This window comes from Octopus bimaculoides, chromosome 1 (assembly GCF_046866305.1).
Source record: "Octopus bimaculoides isolate indiv1 chromosome 1, ASM4686630v1, whole genome shotgun sequence".
Classification (NCBI taxonomy): Eukaryota; Metazoa; Mollusca; class Cephalopoda; order Octopoda; family Octopodidae; genus Octopus; species Octopus bimaculoides.
Genome location: NC_142928.1, coordinates 66,000,543 through 66,020,542, shown reverse-complemented (window position 1 = coordinate 66,020,542; position 20,000 = coordinate 66,000,543). Strand labels below are relative to the sequence as shown.

At 34.9% G+C, this 20,000-nt stretch overlaps 1 protein-coding gene across 1 annotated transcript in view; it reads right to left on the bottom strand.

Moving 5' to 3' along the window:
• The window catches only part of LOC106877501 (uncharacterized), a 259,046-nt gene that overhangs the window by 1,640 nt on the left and 237,406 nt on the right, over positions 1 to 20,000 (bottom strand). The window contains exon 4 of the mRNA XM_052967242.2: positions 1 to 3,662. This exon is cut by the window's left edge and continues 1,640 nt beyond it. Coding sequence (XP_052823202.1) covers positions 3,346 to 3,662 — 317 coding nt within the window. The 3' untranslated portion in view covers positions 1 to 3,345. The remainder of the gene's footprint in view (positions 3,663 to 20,000) is intronic.

The following is a 20,000-nucleotide window of genomic DNA, read 5'->3' as shown; positions in this document are numbered from 1 at the left end:
CACAAGGTCTGAAATTTTGTGGGAGGGGGCTAGTTGATTACATCGACCCCAGTGTTTCACTGGTACTTAATTTATCAACCCTGAAAGGGTGAAAGGCGAAGTCAACCTCGGTGAAGTTTGAACAGAATGTAGCAACAGGTGAAATACTGCTAAGCATTTCGTCCATCATGCTAATGATTCTGCCAGCTCACCACCTTTAATGGTAATAATAATCCTTTCTACTATAGGCACAAGGCCTGAAATTTGGAGGGAGGGAACTAGTTGATTACACCAACCCCAGTAGTTGGTACTTAATTTATTGACCCTGAAAAGATGAAAGGCAAAGTTGACCTCGATAGGATTTGAACTCAGAACGTTGAGATGAATGAAATGCCACAAAGCATTCTGCCTGATGTGCTAACAATACTGCCAGCTCACTGCCATTTTTAATAATAACAACAGCTGTTTCAAACCAAGGCACAGGGCCAAAAATTAGGGGAAACATTGTTAGTCAATTAAATTAATCCTAATACTTAACTGGTACTTTATTTTATCAACTGTGAAAGGATGACAGCAAAGCTGACCCTGGTAGCATTTGAACTCAGGTCATAAATATCAATAGCTCAATACTGCACAGCATTTAGTCCATTTCTCTAACATTTATGTAACCAACCAACCAACCAACCAACAACATTATAAATCTTTTATTTTCGTTTTTAATAAATGATCTCAAATTTTGTAACAAGGCCAGCAATTTTAGGGGAGGAGGATTACTTGATAACACCGCCCCCAGTATTTGACTGGTTCTTTATTTTATCAGTCCCAGAAGGATGAAAAGCAAAGTTGACCTTGGCAGTGTTTGAATTGAGAGCATAAAGTCAGAAGGAATGCTGCTAAACATTTTGTCCATCATGCCAACAATACTACCAGCCTGTTGCTTTTATTTTAAAAAATAATAAAGATTTCTAACACAGGCACAAGGCCACACATTTTAGTGGTGGGGGGTCTATAGCTGATTATATAGAACCCAGTACTAGACTGTTAGTGAAGGTGTGTGGCTTAGTGGTTAGGATGTTGTCCTCACAATCGTAAAACTGTGGGTTCAATTCCTGGATTGAGTGGTGCATTGTGTTCTTGAGCAAAACACTTCATTTCACCTTGCTCTGTGGGTAGGAGAGTGGCAGAATCAGTGGTGCATTGGCAGAGATGCTTTACAGTTATATCTTCTGGCTTTCTACATTTTGAGTTCAAATCCCACCTGTTTGGAGAGGGCAACCCCAATCGAATCCAGGATTCATCCCAAGTCCAGCCATGGTAGCTGAAGTTCCAGTAATCTACTTAAGGGCAGCAGGGGGAGGGTGTAAGCCCTCCCAGGTTGCATAATTAGACTGCTAATAAAAGGGGGAAAAAAATAATCTCGGCTTTGAACATTTTGTCTGGTACCTTAGTGATATTGCTATTCGTTACCAACACCATAATACTAATTGTTTCTAATTTAAGCATAAGGCTCATAATTTTGAGAGGTGGGGGTTAATCAATTACATTGATCCCAGTAATTTCAATTTTACTTTCTTTTGCTGACCCTGAAAGGATGAAAGGCAAAATTAACCTCAGCAAGATTTGGAGCCTGCATGTGAAGAGTCAGAAGAAATACTGCAAAGCATTTTGTCTGTCTCTCTAACAATTCTGTCTTTAATAATAATAATAATAATAACAATAATAATAATAATAACAATAATGGTTTAAAATTTTGGCACAAGGCCAGCAAGTTCAGGGGAGAGGGCAAGTCGATTTCATCAACCCCAGTGTTCAACTGGTACTTATTTTATCAACCATGAGAGGATGAAAGGTGAAGTTGACCTGGGCAGAATTTGAACTCAAAATGTGAAGACGGACGAAATGCTGTGAGGCATTTTTGCCCAGCGTGTTAATGATTGTGCCAGCTTGCCACCTTAATTATAATAATAATAATAATAATAATAAAGATAATAATCCTTTCTACTCTAGACACAAGACCTGAAATTTTGGGGGAGGGGAGCTAGTTGATTACATTGACCCCAGTGCTCAATTGGTCCTTATTTTATTGACCCAGAAAGGATGAAAAAAAGTTGACCTTGGTAGAATTTGTACTGAGAATGTAAAGATGAATGAAATACTGCTAAACATTTTGTCCGGTCTACTAATGATTTTGGCAGTTCACCACAATAAATAATAATAATAATAATAATAATAATTTCAAATTTTGGCAAAAGTCCAGCAATTCCAGGGGAGGGGATAAGTTGATTACATTGACCTCAATAGGTACTTATTTTATCGACCCTAAAAGGATGAAAGGCAAAGTCGACCTCAGCAGAATATGAACTCAAAACATAAAGACAGACAAAATGATGCGAAGCAGTTTGCCTGGCATGGTAATGATTCCTCCAGCTTGCTGCAATAACAATAGCAATAATGGTTTCTGATTTTGGCACAAGGCCAATGATTTTGAGGGGAGGGGGTTAGTTGATATCATTGACCCTCAGTCCTTGACTGCTACTTCATTTTATTGACCTCAGAGGGATGAAAGGTAAAGTTAAATCCGGTGTATTTCAACTAAGAGTCAAAACAGATAATGCAATGCCATTTTTTTTTTATGCTCTAACATTTTCTGCAGCTTACCTCACCATGTTAATACAGTAAGTGGCAAACCAGCCAAGATTCTTTATGCACTTTAAGTTCATTAACTTAATCTTTTCTGAATTCAGTCCCCATCTTCCACCATGAGAAGTACAGGAAGAGGAGGGAGAAGAAAATATAAAACATTATATACCAGTAATATACTGGAATTGATATTCATTCACCTATACCATTCCTTTCTTTACAAACAATGACATTAGGTTTAATGTGTAAAAAGAAAAAAGAAAATAAAGAAAAGAACAAAGGAAAAATTGAAAGAAATCAATTATTAGTATTATTAATTTTCAACCTCTGGTTAATTTTTTTTTTAAATGATTTATTTTGTGTCTTCAAGAATCAGTAATAACTGAGAAAAACAAACAAAACAAAAAACTCACCTCACACACGCACAAAAAGAACAATAGTCTAATGCTAAGCTGTGTAGCAATGAATTAACTGAAGGTGTATTTAGTTATGTATGTATATATATTTATATATACATACACATATATATATATATACATATATATAGAGAAAGAAAGGGTGTGTGTTTGTGGAAAAATGGTAGTATGGAGAGGGAGTTGAGTTAGGCAATGAAATTTAACTCAGTTGATCCTTTGTGAGCAACAATACGAGTTGTATTCCATTTCCTTTGTTCTGTGTACATGTAAAGTAGATGTGTTATGTATGTGTTGTTTCAGTGCTTTCCACTTACTGCAGAGTTTCCACAAAATACTGGCTTTCTTTTAAGTAAAGCTTCAGGCTCTCGGGAATCGGTAGATTATCGATAAGGTCACGACGTACAAAGCCCAAGATGGAGAAGCGGCACAGATGCATGAGTGAGGAAATGGAGGAGAAGCGAGATACAGGATATAGCAGACGAATGGGAACTGGTGGCATTCCAGGGCCTGGTGCCTGTAAAAAATATAAAAATTTCCCATCCTCTGAATTCTGCATAGCCTGCTCCATGAAGTCCTTGATCATACACCTCTGATGAGATTCCGGTTGGGAAGAAAAACTGAAAAGACCTGCAAAATAAATAAAAATAGATAAATAGTAAATAAAAAAAAATAGGCATACATGTATAATTTGACTGAAGAGGTGTGGCAGGTAGTTAGGGTACTGGGTTCATGGTTAAGTCATGGGTTTGATTCCTGGATGAGGCAGTGCATTGCATCCTTGAGCAAGGCACTTCATTTTACATTGCTCCAGTCTACTCAGCTAAAATTTGTGTTGCTTTACCAGCCAACTGCTGATGCAGTTCTTTCTCCCTCCAGATTTCATATCCTAACTGTGGGAGAGCCAAGAGTTTGTTTGTGCCTGCTTGCAACTTTATGGATACTTAAAACAACTACCAGAAGCATGGTACAAGACATAAGATCATACTCAAAAGTAATGGCTGAGTTTTAACAACATTATAATTCTATATCTGTTTTTCCATGTCAGAATGGAAAAAAGAATCAACCACCTCAATTTATCCTGGTCTACAGGTGAAACTTCAGCTCCTAACATTCAATATTCAACATGCCATATGCAACATTTTGTGATGCTGAATATGAAATTTTGTCAAAATGTAAACATGAAAAAGAAGTATCTTTTAGAGTACTTTCAGTTACAAATGAGATAATATTCTACAACCAGTAGAAAACATCATACTGACAATGAACTAACAAGGGAGCCTTTATATAGTCATTCAATCAACTAGAAATAGCTGCAAAATTTCCTCTTGTCACATCCTATCATCATAAACAAGGATAGAGTAGAGAATGTAGTCCCAGATATACCACGACTGGAAATAAAGTGAAATGATCATTACTAGAATACTATTGATCAAAGGTCTGCTCTGCTTGGTCAGAGTTAACTTTGAACTAAGCAACAAAAATACCATTTTGAAAGTTCTTACTGTATTACCCAACTGATCAACAACAAACTGTTCAAGAAGTAGAGTGATTATGTGCAGCCTAGTCCATAAACAGTATGCAGCAGTAGATACTATAAATAGAAATTGGCCTACGGTAAGTGACAGAAAATCCAGGGACTCAAAGCATGGCTGTGTGATAAGAAGTTTGCTTCCTAACCACATGGCTCTGGGTAGCACCTTCTATGATGGCCTTGGGCTGATCAAAATCTTGCAAGTGGATTTGGTTGACAGTCTGAAAGAAGCCCATTATGTGTGTGTGCTTGTCATCTGCCACTACTTGACAACTGGTGTTAGCTTGTTTACATCCCTGTAATTAACAGTTCAGCAAAAGGGAGCAACTGAATAAGATTCACCAGGCTCAAAAAAAAAAAAAGAAAACAAAACAAAAAGAAAAACAAGTACTGGGATTAATTTAACTAAAACCCTTCAAGGTCAGGCACAAGCATGGCTGCAGTCCAATGACTGACACAAGTAAGAGAAACCTGAATATTTTGATTGTTGTGAAGAATGGAAATGGGGTGTTCAGAGCAGCCGTAGAATAAAACCTCAGCTTCAAATAAATCCAACAATTCAACTACGTTCATTGAGTATTTATTTTTCTCTCAGTTGCAAATCCAAACACACAAAACAAAATGAACCAAGCATTGCTTTAGACACAAAGGGTTTCAGCTGTTCCATCATCAGATCTATGGATTCATTTTATTATAGGTGTTCTTTGCCCAGCTAGTATTGCTGCATTCAAAAATGAAACTGCTAGTCATTGGCAAACTGTATGATGTGAAAAGATGAGTATATATATATATATATATATATATATATATATATATATATATATATATATATATATATGAATATGTGTGTATATAGCTGTGTGAATGTGTGCAGATGTGAATGCCCAAATATGAATGCATATGTAAATGCAAGTCTAAAGAGACAACAAAATGTATAATGATTCCAATATTCTACGAGGACCATATCCTGTGTCCCAGTAACAGCAACAACAAATACAAAGATGCCAAAAGAAAACATTAGTATCTTATAAGCTTATCCTAATGAGCTGTTTAGAAAATATATATATTAAATATGTTTGCCAAAATGCACTACATGACTCATAGTTGCTTGACCTGTTAGAAATAACAAAACAAATCTCCTTCATAACACACTCTCCTGTTTTTGAAAATAGATAATAGGAGAGCACACACTGGAAAATGTAGTCTTAGACATACTATGCTGAAAAATAATAATAAAAAAAGATGGGATTGTCACTTTTGGAATGTTTTTGATTATGTTTCCATTATTAGGGTTGATGTGGAGCCAAGTAGCCACAACAACAGCATTACTACTAGCTATGGTAAACAATCATCAGGTGATTTTTAAAGATCAACTGAAAGTATGTTTTATAGTTGACAATACTGATTTTTGCCACATTCACAAACAATTAATTTAATTCAGACTCCAGCAGAACGAGAAACTAGGGGAACAGAGAAACAGAAAAGGAGATGATGCATTCATGTGATGGTGCAATGGGGAGAAGTCGGAGTACACCACACACATTTCACACCATCATGGAAAAAACTCCCATTTTTATACATGCAGGTTATTTCTCAATTTGAGGATCCTTGCACAAGCTAGGTACTGAACTTCCCCAGAACATACAAATAACATTTTTATTCTACAAGTAATTTCTAAGAACAATCATACCTAGTACACTATACTTACTCTCATATATATATATATATATATATATATATATATATATAAATAAATTATAGGGTAGCAAAAAAATTTTTAGAAATTTTATTTACCACCAGTGGTCTAGCGAGAGTTTTTATATATATATATATATATATATATATATATATATATATATATATATATACGTATATTAGAGCAAAGGTTAAAGACCTCCTTCATTCATAAATGACCATGGGATTGCATCTAGAAAGTTCCCCTCTGAGGCACGAGTCCGAGCAAGGTTGTTTATGGAAGACCAGCAGTGGCCCATGCACACCAGCCTCCCATCTTCATGATACCGATGTTATTCAAGGAAAAAGGCAAAGTCTGATACAGTTTGGCACCAGTGACATTGCAACTCATTTCTACAGCTGAGTGAACTGGAGCAACACAAAATAAAGCATCATGCTCAAGAACACAAACCCAGTCCACGAATCGAACTCACTACCTCATGATTGTGAACCTGATGCTCTAACCACTGAGCCATGTGCCTTCATATATATATATTTATATATATATGTTGGTATAAATATCTTAGCCAAGTGCCTTCATATATATATATATATATATATCTTGGTATAAATATCTTAGCCAAAGAAAAATTGGCAGAGACACTTGTGAAACAGTTTTGGCTGATATCAAACTGAAAAAGGGAATGTCATTTGAAACTGAGGTAGGATGATTATAGCTGCATTTCTTTCTTATTTTTTATCTTTTTTTTTTTTGTATGTGAGTGTTTAATTGAGTTTCTATGGATGTTACATGTGAAAGTTTGGTGTAATCACTTATTAACCATCCTTATTGCCTTGCTTTAATCAAATCCCACCAGATAAAGGTTTCCAAAGTTTAAAAAAGAGTAAAATCTGCCATATATACTACTAGCTCTTGACATAAGCTGTGTATCTTTTATAGTTCACCACAATATTGCAGAGTGTACATGCAGCTGAAATACAGGATATCTGAGCAACAAAATGTATAAATTGCCATAAAGAAGTTAACTGGCTACCTCTGTGCAATAAGCTTTGTCTGAGAACAGCTGGCAGAGGGTAAAAATGATAGTCATTGTCAAGCTCTTCAGTTATATCATAAGAAAATGGCAGACAACAAAAAGACTTTCTGTTGTCCCTTTTAGGTAGCTTTTCAACAGGAGGGAAAATATAATTTAGTCAACATGCATTTTTTTTTCTTTTTAGACAGAATGTTCCACATGGTTGAGACATTTCATAATATCCATTTCAAAAAATCCCATTAAAACACAGAACCGCTATTTTTAGTCATTCAACATGAAGACTGAAGCTTTCAGTCTACTTTTAAACACAGACTTCATCAAATAGTTTGGAAGGAATTGACAGATGTTATCACCAGCAATGTGATGCAAGATGATTCAATGAGAATATGAATAAGGATTTATTTAGGCACAAGGCAAATTAATGAAGAAATGTAGTATTGTCAATCAAAGAAAAAAACAATTTTATCTTAAGGTGAAAAACAAATTGACCTTAAAGGTAAACATGATCCTAGCAAAATTTGAAACTTGGGATATGAATTGACAAGGTTGAACAGAATTAATCACTTAGTTCAGGCTTCTGTAGTTTTAGCCAACTAACATTATGGGATGCCTACCATAAATATATTCAAGGACAACACTCTCAGTATGTCCTGCTGCCACTGTAGCTACCACGAGAAAGTACAGACATATGATGAGCCAGTGATAGTGTCTTTATATGGTCATTTGACCTGCTAAGAATAGCAACCAAATCTTCATCAAATCACACCCAGCTGCTAAGGAAAATAACTAATGCATTGAATAATGTAATTGTGTATAACTTATGATGAGATGGTCATAGTTAGAATGCCTTTAGAGAGTTAAGTCTGTTCAATCTCAGCCGACCTGAAGGTAAACAAAAACAACAACAACTTTAAAACCTTGTCCACCAACATTATAATGAAGAAAGAAAGATCTATGAATGTAAACTGTTTTGCTTTTTCAATAATAATGAGGGAACCAAAATCTTTCTCTGATAATTTTGAAAGTAGGAGGAAAGTACGACTACATTATTCAATGTAACCTTTCTTGTAAGATAGTTTGAAGGTGATTGGCTTGTGTTTACATTTGCATTCACTCAAAGTATAATACTATTTAACTAAATTTAGTTCAATGTGATGTTAGATACTTCACACTATCATGACAACAAAGATAGCGTGGATTTTTTAAATCTCAAGTGATAAACCGTATGAGTGGGTTACTACAATTGTTTAATCGTTAAGATTAATATAATACTGTTGTTTACAAACTTCAAAATTTAGAAACAGTTTTTATACTTACAATCAAACCTAAGTTGAACTTTGACATGTGTTATCTAATTCAAAACCACACATTTCTTATCTATGACTATTTATATCCTATGTGAAGTATAGGTTTGAAAATACAGGTATTGATATTTATTTATTTATAAACAAGAATACACTGATTACTAAATGTTCAAATACCATGGTTCTTGATATTTATTTAGTTGACAGTTTGTCATCAAAATTTAAATACTATAAATAAGAATTCAAAATGCTATGTGATGTGGTTTGTTCATTTTCATGCTTTTGTATTGTACAAGCATGTTTGCATAGATTAGAGAAGACCAGTTGAGACGGATATTGATATTTTATGGCCAGATGCTTTTTCTGTTGCCAAACCTTTATTTGCATGCCAACGCCCCCCACCCCAGCCCCATCAAGTAAGGTCTTTCTTTTCTTTTCATCCCATAGGTCCTCAGGTGTTGAAACCAACTTAATTAACATGTCTGCTGGAGAATGTAAAAGATTTTGCTCAAATGCAGTTAATGAAAACCATGTGGAATTACACTTCGCCACCAACCTCACACACATAGTACAGGTCTCCTCAAATTTTTGCCAATCAATTTCTATCACAAGGCATTGCTCAACCTGAGCCTGCAGAAAAGGACACTTGTTCATGATGCCATGCATTGGAACTGAAACCACATACAGTCACAAAGCAAATTTGGTAACAACACAACCATGCCTATACAGATGTAGTGTGCAAGAGATGACTGTGCTAGTATGGTCATGTGTTGTGTATGGATGAGGACAGCTGTGTGAAGAAGTGTCACACCCTAACAGTGGAGGGAACCTGTGGAAGAAGTAGACCCAGGAAGACATGGGATGAGGTGGTGAAGCACAACCTTCAAACGTTGGGTCTCAGAGGCAATGACAAGTGACCAAGACCTTTGGAGATATGCTGTGCTTGAGGAGACCTGGAAAGCCAAGTGAGATCATAGCTGTGGTCAATAGCAGTGCCGCATAACCGGCCGAGTTAACTGAAATCCAGCCCATGCCAGTATGGAAAGCAGACATTAAACGATGATGATGATAGGAAAGTGAAAAATAATATTGTATAATTCTCCTTTAGAAATTCACAAAATGAAATACGCTACAGTACTATGTTTACTAAAGCTATATTAGTAATTACAGCAAGGCTTCGATATACGAGTTAATTTGTTCCCAGAGACCACTTGTAAAGTGAAAACCTGTAAAACAGAACAATAATTTCCCATAACAGCAATGAAATTTTATGCCATCATTTTACTCTGTTGCTGTGTATAAGTATCAGAACCAGTGTTGCCACATGTTGCGATGTTGTCGCACACACAAAATGGCTGCTTAGTTTGTTATATTTATTATAAAATAAAACTCATAAACCCAGGGTCTTGTAAAGTGGGTTCTTGTAAAGTGAGATATTACTGTATTGTTCTGTTGCCCTCAAAAGTGCAGTAGCAAGCAAGTAAGTGAATTTAAATACTTTTTTTTTTGTTATTGTTACTAATTTTCCTCTTGGGTACCTTCTGTTTGTTACTTTAACTTAAGCCTTTTCTATAAAAACTTAAAACAACCAAACTGATTTGAAAAACACCAGTTGGATTATTTTTCATTTGTGAAAAGTTAGAGGTGGGGTGGGGGGAATTTCATAGAAATGATCCTGTCTTGAGTTCACTGACAAAAAGGATTCTGTTCTTAATTCAACAGTACTTTTTGAGAGAGAGAGAGAGAGAGAGAGAGAGAGAGAGAGAGAGAGAGAGAGAAAGAGAGATAGAGAGAGAAAGAGAGAGAGAGAGAGAGAGAATTTAGTATATAAATGTTTTATTTTTAGCCAACAAATCTTTTAAGGGACTGTTTGTTTATCATTCTAAACTTCTCTTCAAATGCAGTCGCTTTCCCCTACCCACTATTAATGAGAAAACAAACTGGAGTTTGTACTCATATAATTCTTGCTTCTTTGCCATAGTCAGTGGACAAGTTTTAAATGTTAAAAGTTAATTTTATTAAGCATAGCAATTTGTCTGCACTCCACTTTCCAGTTCTTGTTGCACTGCCCCAGGAGAAAGAGTTTAAATGTACATTATATATAAAATGTATACAATAAATTTTCATATGCACACAAGTGTATGAAAATAAATTTGCAAGTACTGGGACAGTCATTAAATGTAGGGCTGAAATTAAACTTCCAGATAAAAACTCAAATATTTCAAGATTAAAATGAATTTGTATCAATGTTTCTTCATGTTCTATGAACCACCCTCAGGATGTCAACTAAACTAATACAGTTCTATATTTAAGAGATGGGGAATTATGAACATTATTTACATTTGACGGATATTTATCCTCATCTTGTTTGTTGTTAACACACTGTTTCGGCTGATACACCCTCCGGCCTTCAACAGGTATCTTGGGAAAATTTCAAATACTTTAGGAATGAGAACCCAGGTTCAAAATTTCCCTAAGATGAAGGCTGGAGGGTATATAACAGCTGAAACATTGTGTTAACAACAAACAAGATGAGGACAAATATCCGTCAAATGTAAATAATGTAAATAATGCCAACTAAACTTCTCTCACAAATTGTACATGCAAATAAATACTGATCATACAGCTCTCTTGTCAGTCCTGTCTGTGCTTTCTGGCATGCAGGTTCCCCATATTATTTTCTGCTTATTATTTAAGGCTGTCATATGAATTTCAAAACATTAAGTATATTTATGTTTATATAGGTATGTGTTATGTGTTTATATACATACATATATATATATATATATATATATATATATATATATATATACACACACACACAGACACACACACACACACATCAAGTGAAACAACATTAGCTTCTCCTGTACGCAACCAACTACCACATCACTCTTATTACACTGACCGCTTCTCTTTCACACTAATGCCAGACATTCCTCTGCCCTTTGTCTTCCCCATTATTCAGTCCTTCGCCTACACTGTTCTCTCTATTACTATCACCACTACTATCCTCTCTCAACAATATATATTTCTTCCATTATTTTTAATGGATACTCTTTCTGTCAAGAGAGCACTCTTTCACCTTGCAAGCTACAAGGCAACCCTAATAGTGCTGGTGCCACAAAAAAAAAAAAAAAAAAAATCACCTTGCACACTCTGTAGGTGGTTTGAATAGCATGTAACATTATAGGGGGCTGAAATACTTGCAAATAATAGAATAATTCAGCATGCTGATAATGATACATGACATTGGAGAGCTTTTATGTGACAATGAACAATAGAAAAACTTCCATCCAAGTTGACAAAATCTGATAAAATCTAACCAATAAATGTTATGTAGATTTTGTAGGATTTGTCAATGAGAAGGAAATTCAAGAAAATGGTTTCTGTCTTATGCAAAGAATTGCATGGGGCAAACCATAGGAATATCTGGAAACAAGAGGTCTTTTGTGGAAGAACTGTGTTAGTATCTGTATTGATGTTCAAAATGATGAATTTCTCCTTAAGAAATTTTGTTTCTGTTGCAAAATGATATGCAAACATTGTCTCAATATTTTACTTTTTTCACAGTATTGATTTCTAACTATTATGAAAATGAATTTGGAAAAAATCTTTCTTCATAGTGCTTTAAAACTGGCCAATTTTATGAAAGAAAAACCAGTTCAGTTAAGAATGTTTAAAAGGCTGTGAGAAAACCGTGACAAGAAGCACATAAATCTCCTGCTTCATACAGAAGTCTAGGTTTTTAGTAGAAGAAGCATTCCTAATGCAGTTTACAAGATGAAAGATGAATTGTAAGAATACTTGTAAAAAAATAAAAGGCAGGAATTTGCCATTTCCTTTGAAGAAAAAAATTGATTATAAAGCTTGGCTACTTAGTTTTTATCACATGACTCAGTTGAACAAGTCAGTACAAGACCCTGGAGAAAATTTTTGACTTTAAAAGGAGACTGAAAATTTGAAATGATTATGTCATAAAAGCAAATCTTGAAATGTTTCAACAGCAAATTCCAAGTTTTCTTGAAACTCACCCAGAAGAACAGCTCTTCAACATCAAACATTATTTTTCCACCTTTTCAAAAGAAGCGTATGTTTGAGTGAGAGATTCATACTCTGATTCTTCTGCTCATCATTGACATTAAGAGGACAGGAAAGACTTTACATGAGGCAATCTGATTGTGCACTCACAATGAGATTTACTTACACATCCATGAACAACGAGTATCCTGCTCTTCATGGAAAGCAATTATTATTATATCGTGGCAATTTTCATTTTCATACATGTGTGAGTTAGATTTTTCTTATTGAACAAGTCTCAAGAATAAACACAAAAATCGTTTCCTTTTCAGTAGAAGGCATAATCCATGTGTGTTTATCTGAACTTCAACACAGCAAAGGTTTCTTATTAGTGAAGCAAATTCCATTATCTAAAATGGCTTCCAAAATACATTATCTTGACCTGTATGAGATATTGCCTTGATTTATCTTATACTATTTCAGTATTCTCAATAAAAGTTATTGTACTAGACATTATCTGTTTTCATTCTTTTATATATGTTATATAGAATTTTGATTATTTATGTATGTTTTTGGTGAGACATGATTTTTTTCTTGTGAATGAAAACCTTATAAGGTGTCTTGAATAAGCAATTTGATATCTGCTACTTTTTACATTGTCAATAAACTTGAAAAAGGCATAAGGAAGTTTGTCAATAACATTGACCTCAGTGCTTAACTGGTACTTATTTTACCAAATCAGTAAAGATGAAACACAAAGTCAATCTTGGTGGAATCTGAACTCAGAAAGTAAAGAACCAGAAGAGATGTCATTAAGCATTTTGTTTAGCATTGTAACGGATCTGCCAGCTTTCCTTAATAATAATGATGATAATAATAATAATAATAATAATAATAATAATAATAATAATAAATTCCCTGATGCAGTAGCAGGCATTGGCTCTCATGGCTTCTGATCTTAACTGATTGGAAGTGTTATTATGTACATTGTTTTGTCTTGGTATAAAAGATAGGCTACAGCAAATATTCTGCTCAATACCACAGATTTGCTGGTTAATTGCATGACCGTAACCAGTTGAGCATGCCCCTAGCTAATCGATGATATATGCATCTCTGATCATGTGCAGAAATAATGGGGGAGCATCATAACCATGTGTTGAGAGGAATTCTTTGGGGTTTGAATAATTCACCTTTGGAAACATGGGGGTTTCATTCAACATTCTTAAACATCCCTTATTAAGGGACTTTTTGAGTGATATGGGCTACTTGGTCTGAAGAAAATTCTAACTGGGCCCCACCTGCAAGGTCATGTGCTGTGTATCTTGATATAGGTTTACCATGTCATGCACATGTGGTTGTGATGCATATGCTTGGTGTACCCTTATCTGACGGGTAGTCATGATGGGTATACTGGGCTTCGTATATTTTACCCCAGTGTCACTTTGAGGGCATGGATTGCTCTCTCACTCAATAATAATCCTTTCTACTATAGGAACAAAACCTGAAATTTGAACTTAGACCAAAGACGGACAAAAGATCGCTAAGCATTTTGCCCAGCATGCTAATGATTCTATTAGCTTGCCACCTTCTTAATAATAATAATAATAATAATAAATAATAATAATCTGTTCTTCTGGAGGCACAAGGCCTGAAATTTGGTGGGAGGGGACTAGTCAATTGCATTGACCCCAGTGTTTCACTGGTACTTCATTTATCAACCCCGAAAGAATGATAGGCAAAGTCGACCTCAGCAGAATTTGAACTCAGAACATAGCAGCAGACAAAATACTGCTAAGCATTTCACCCGACGTGCTGACAACTAATAATAATAAGAAGAAGAAGAAGAAGAAGAAGAAAAAGAACAACAACAACAGCAATAACTACAACAATAGCAACATTGAAGGTCTCTTACTCAAAGTTTAAGTCTATTGACAAATGTTAAGAAATATGAGAGCTGTTTAGAAAAATCTAATTTCTCATGGTAAAAAATATGCTTTATAAATTTGTAGTTACAAGGACTGTAATAGAAATTGCTCAACTTGGTTTACGCTTGGGAGTATCTAGAATAAATGACAAAAATGTGAAAGAATTGTCTCTCATGACATGAGCCACAATGAAGAAGACCTTTTAAGGTTAGATTAGCCAGGTGTAAATGATGAGATTGATGACCAAATCAGCAGATAAGCTGAGATGTGAATGAAGGAATTCTCAACTGAAGAACATAATGCCATTTAAAAAACATTTTTGAAGCTGGAGGAAATAAAAGAAGCAAATTTGAATGTAGAGAGAGTGACACAAGTCAGAGGACAAGTTGAAAATACACTCAGCCATTATAGGCTCAGGCACAAAGAAAAGACAAAAGAAAATCAAATCCTTTTATACTATTTAAAAAGAAATTTGTTCTCTTTTCTTTTTTTGGGTATATGCTGATGCAAGGTAATAAACTTATAAAACACACACACACATACACGTGTATATAGATCGCTGACCACTACATTTATATTTTTTTTCTCCTTGTTTCTCTCCTTATTTCTTTCTGTGTTCCTTTCAGTTGAAGAGCGTAGCTCGAAACGTCAAAGACTTTCTCTATTCCTGAGCATTAAACTAATACATCCATTTGTTGTTTACACCACCTGTCTTCGTCTGTTGTTTTTTTTCATAAATTCTCCCAAGCCTGGTGTTGCCATCCGGTTTCACCAGTCCTCAGTCAAGTCGTCCAACCCATGCTAGCATGGAAAGCGGACGTTAAACGATGATGATGATGATGATGATGATATATATATATATATAGGACAGGCTTTTTTTAGTTTCTGTCTACCAAATCTACTCACAACGATTTGGTTGACCTGAAGCTATAGTACAAGACACTTGCCCAAGGTGCCATGCAGTGGGAGTGAACTTGAAAGTGTGTGGTTGGGAAGCAGTATCAGGATGAAATTTTAAAGGGTCACATTCTAAACAGGGAAAAACTGGGTATAGTGATGAGTGTGGGCTCTGTGGGATGGTTGTGGGTTAGATACAATATGGGCAATGAGAGAGAGAAAGAGAGAGAGAGATTGGGAGAGAGGGAGAGAGTGCTAGATATTGGGGAAGGTTAGTGGGTAACTTTGCACTAATCAGGTGCATAACCTTTCTTTGGATGTGTGTGCGTGTATGTGTGTAAAAGCAGTTACGATTCAGATGTGAGAGTGTTATTCCATTGATGGTCTCTCCTGAGCTTTGTATTTTCTGGCCTTGAAGACAATGGCTAGTCTTAGCTATGCTGAGTTTGTCGGTTTACAAGGAGAGTTCCACAATGATGTGAAGTTTGGCATTTGTAGAAGCATTGTGGTTTCTACTTGCATGTTGTTTATGTTTAAGATGGGTGCAGTGTGATAATGTTAACTTTTTATGCACAGTTATTGCGTATTTATTCAGTAAAAGGATCTAACATTGGCATGAACACATCGGAAAATATGTCTGAGATCTGTTCATGGATTCAACAAAGAGTTGGCATGAGAAGTCTGTGTTGCATGTGGATAATGCATAGATGTGGGTAGTTTGTGAGGAGCGAGGAGTAGTTTCTTGTGTGTAGAAGTGCATATTGTTGGAGGTAACAGCAAGAAGATTGTTGGTGTTTGAGAGGGAGAGTGTGCATGAATGTGCAGAGGAGGAAACCAAACCTTGGGGCAACTAGTGTTGATAGAGTGTGCATCAGAGAAAGAAAGAGAGAGAGAGAGAGAGAGAGAGAGAGAGAGTTCCATCAGCAAACACTATGATGTTGCAAACTAACAGGAAACCACTGATTCAAAAGATGAGAGCCTTTTCAAAGTGTTTCTTGAATACGTAATGATTGAAGTCTTTGAATCTTTTTCAAAGAAATGTTAACATAAGAGAGAGAGAGAAGTGAGTAATCTTTGTTTTGCCAATGATATTGATTTAAAAGGACACAACGAAGAAGAACTTAGAAATCTGACAGCATATCTTGATACAACTGCAAGAAGATATGGATTGGAAATATGTGCTTATAAAAGCAAAATAATAACTAATAATAATAAAAAAATTAAAAAATCTAACAGAAATGGCAGGGAAGTTACTTAAATTTTATGGAATTGAAGTAGCAAGGGTAAAAATATTCAAAATAGATATATGAGATAAATTATTGTAGGTAAACTAGGATTGTACAGCGTTTTGGGTATACAAACTGTTTTCATACTTGAAAATTAAAGGTCATTATCTTTCTCTAAGTCTTATGTCTGGGGTGGTATGGAAGGCGTCATTCATGACATCGCCTGTGAGCACACTTGGACCCTCTACTAGTTGTCCCTATTCCCTTTTCCTCTAACTACTCACAACACAAAAAATTAGAAAACTTATCTATGTGTAAATTTTAAAAAATTGTACCTGTTGGATTTACCAGAAAGCCACATCATTGATAGTGTAGAGCAGTAGAGTATGAATAAGGTTGTAGCAGTTTGTAATAAAACATAATTATAAAACAAACAAAAGTGGTCTTTTATTATTGACAATAACTCTACCAATGGGCAATTGTTTTAACCCCGATATGATTTCCATTTGCCTTTCATGCATATCCCACAAGAGTGTCTTGACCTACATTGTCAACTCTCTTGCACCACCAAAATTCAGTTTCATGCCATGCTTTCTTTCTTCTGTGTGTTAATCTTTTTGCAGTTTTCTAATCATAAACATTCATTTGCTGATAATGCTACACTTCACACTTCCTTAACGTTGCACATATAGCATCATTTACATGCAATCTTGACAAGTAGTCATGCCTGACTTACAAAGCTTCCATGAATGGGTCCCTTCAAAAACATCCATAAATGGGAACATGATGATCTAATCTCTTTCAACAACAAATTGACAAAAATCACTAAACATTTCAGAAATGGATTTCTATAACACCCCGCTTCTGAATTTAGCAACACACAAGAAAAACATTAAAGTTGTGACAATATTAGATTTTGTAATCATAAACAATTTTTCATCAATTTCAGATACATAACGTTATACAAACTTCATCCCCAAATTGAAGCTTCTTCTTCAGAGACAGAAAATTCATTGACTTAATATGGGTTACATACATAAAACTTATTAAATTAATTTTCTATGACTGGATGCTCATGCTGTTGCCAAACCCCAGTTGTTTTCCAAATATGGTATTTTTCATTTCATTAATTCTGTATATGTCTCCTGGAAGACTTAATTATTTTTTGTTATTGAAAGTAAACAATATCACTGATTTTTGTTCAGACAGTGTTAATAAATATTCAACGTTTTTTTATATGTGAACAATGTATCTTAAAGTAGATGATAAAGTGATAAGGTTATAAATAATAGCATGTAAATACTGGGTTAAAAAAAAAACCCTTGCACAGAAAAAGCCAAAGGCTGCTTGTGGAACTCAAGTAAACATGATAGGTGTTCTACCATTGGACCAAAGTAATCCTTTGAATTTCTGAATCCATTTTAAAAGCTTTGTTCTGATCAACAAGAATTATATGTTGACATCATAAGAACCCATACACCTCAAGGGAACAAGTAATAATTCTTTTTTTGTTTTATTTTGGAACAATTGATCTTGAAGCAGATATTAAAAGTATAAATATTAGTATAAATACTCTGTTAAAGAAATCCTTGGACAGAAAATATCAGAGGCAATATTTACGTGCTTTTATTTATAGCTTTATCATCTGTTTTGAGGTTCAACGTTCACCTCACCGAAAAAAAAAAAGAAAAAAAATCCTTGTTCTCTCGAGGTTTATGGGATCTTTTATCTTTTACTTGTTTTAGTCATTAGACTGTGGCGATGTTTGGGTACTGCCTTGAAAAGATGTTAATAATAATAATAATAATAATAATAATGATAATAATAATAATAATAATAATAATGATAATAATAATAATAATAATAATAATAATAATAATAATCCTTTCTACTATAGGCACAAGGCCTGAAATTTTATGGGAGAGGGATAGTTGATTACATCGACCCCCAGGGCTCAACTGGTACTTATTTTACTAACCCTAAAAGGATGAAAGGCAAAGTCAACCTCAATGGAATTTGATCTCAGAATGTAGTGACAGGCGAAAAACTGCTAAGCATGTTGTCCAGTGTGCTAACTATTCTGCCAGCTTGCTGCCTTAATAATAATAATTATTATTATAATAACCCTTTCTACTATAGGCACAGGGCCTGAAATTTTGAAATATTAAGCTCGCCACCTTAATAATAATAATAATAATAATAATAATAATCCTTTCTACTGAAGGCACTTTATTTATCGACCCTGAAAGGATGAAAGGCAAAGTCGACCTCAGCGGAATTGAACTCAGAACATAGTGACAGACGAAATACCACTAAGCATTTTGCCTGGCGTGCTAACGATTCTGCCAGTTCACCATCTTAATAATAATACACACACACGTGTATGTATATATGATGATTTATATGTGATGGGCTTCACTGTAGTTTCCCTTCTATCAATTACACTCACAAGATATTGGTCAACTTGAGGCTATTGTAGTATATAACATACACAGGATGTCATGCAGTGGAACTGAACCCAAAACCATCAGACAACAATATGAACTTCATAACTAGACAGCCATGTTTTTAACTATACATGATGACTGCATTTATTCCTGCCTTTTCCATGTTAGTATGGTATGGGTAAGACTTTTTGAGGCAGTTTTATAGCAAATTGCTCTTCCTAATGCCAACCTCTTTAGCCATCTCCAACAACATGCAAGGAAACAATGTACCTATTTTGAAACCAAGATACATATGTGTATATCTATGTATTAGAGAACAGATACCACCTACACACACACACTCTCTCTCTCTCTCTCTCTCTCTCTCTCTCTCTCTCATACACACACATGCACAGAATACTATGTGCATAGTTATAGATAGCCTTAAACAAGAAATTAACTGCTTACAGTAAACACTCACACGCACTCAAACATCACAAACTGTGTCTGTGTGTCTGAGTAATCACTTAACATTAGTTGCGTGTTATGGAAGTATACTGGAGATATGAGCAAATTGTGTGTATGTGTGAGAAAAACAGAGAGTGAAAGTATGTGACTGTATATGTATGTGTACGTGTATTTATGTAAAAAGTTAAGCACATGAATTTGTATATAAGTGTGTGTTTGTGTGAGAGGCATAAAGAGAAAGTGAGAGAGAGTGTGGGTGTGAATTTGTTCATGTAGTAAACAATATATCTATTTTTTATCTACCTACCTAGTTATCTATCTCTCTATCTATCTATCTATCCATGTATCTATTTATCTATCTAGGATCTAATATATTCTTTATCTATCTATCTATCTATCTATTTATCTACCTACAACTACACACAAACAAACACAA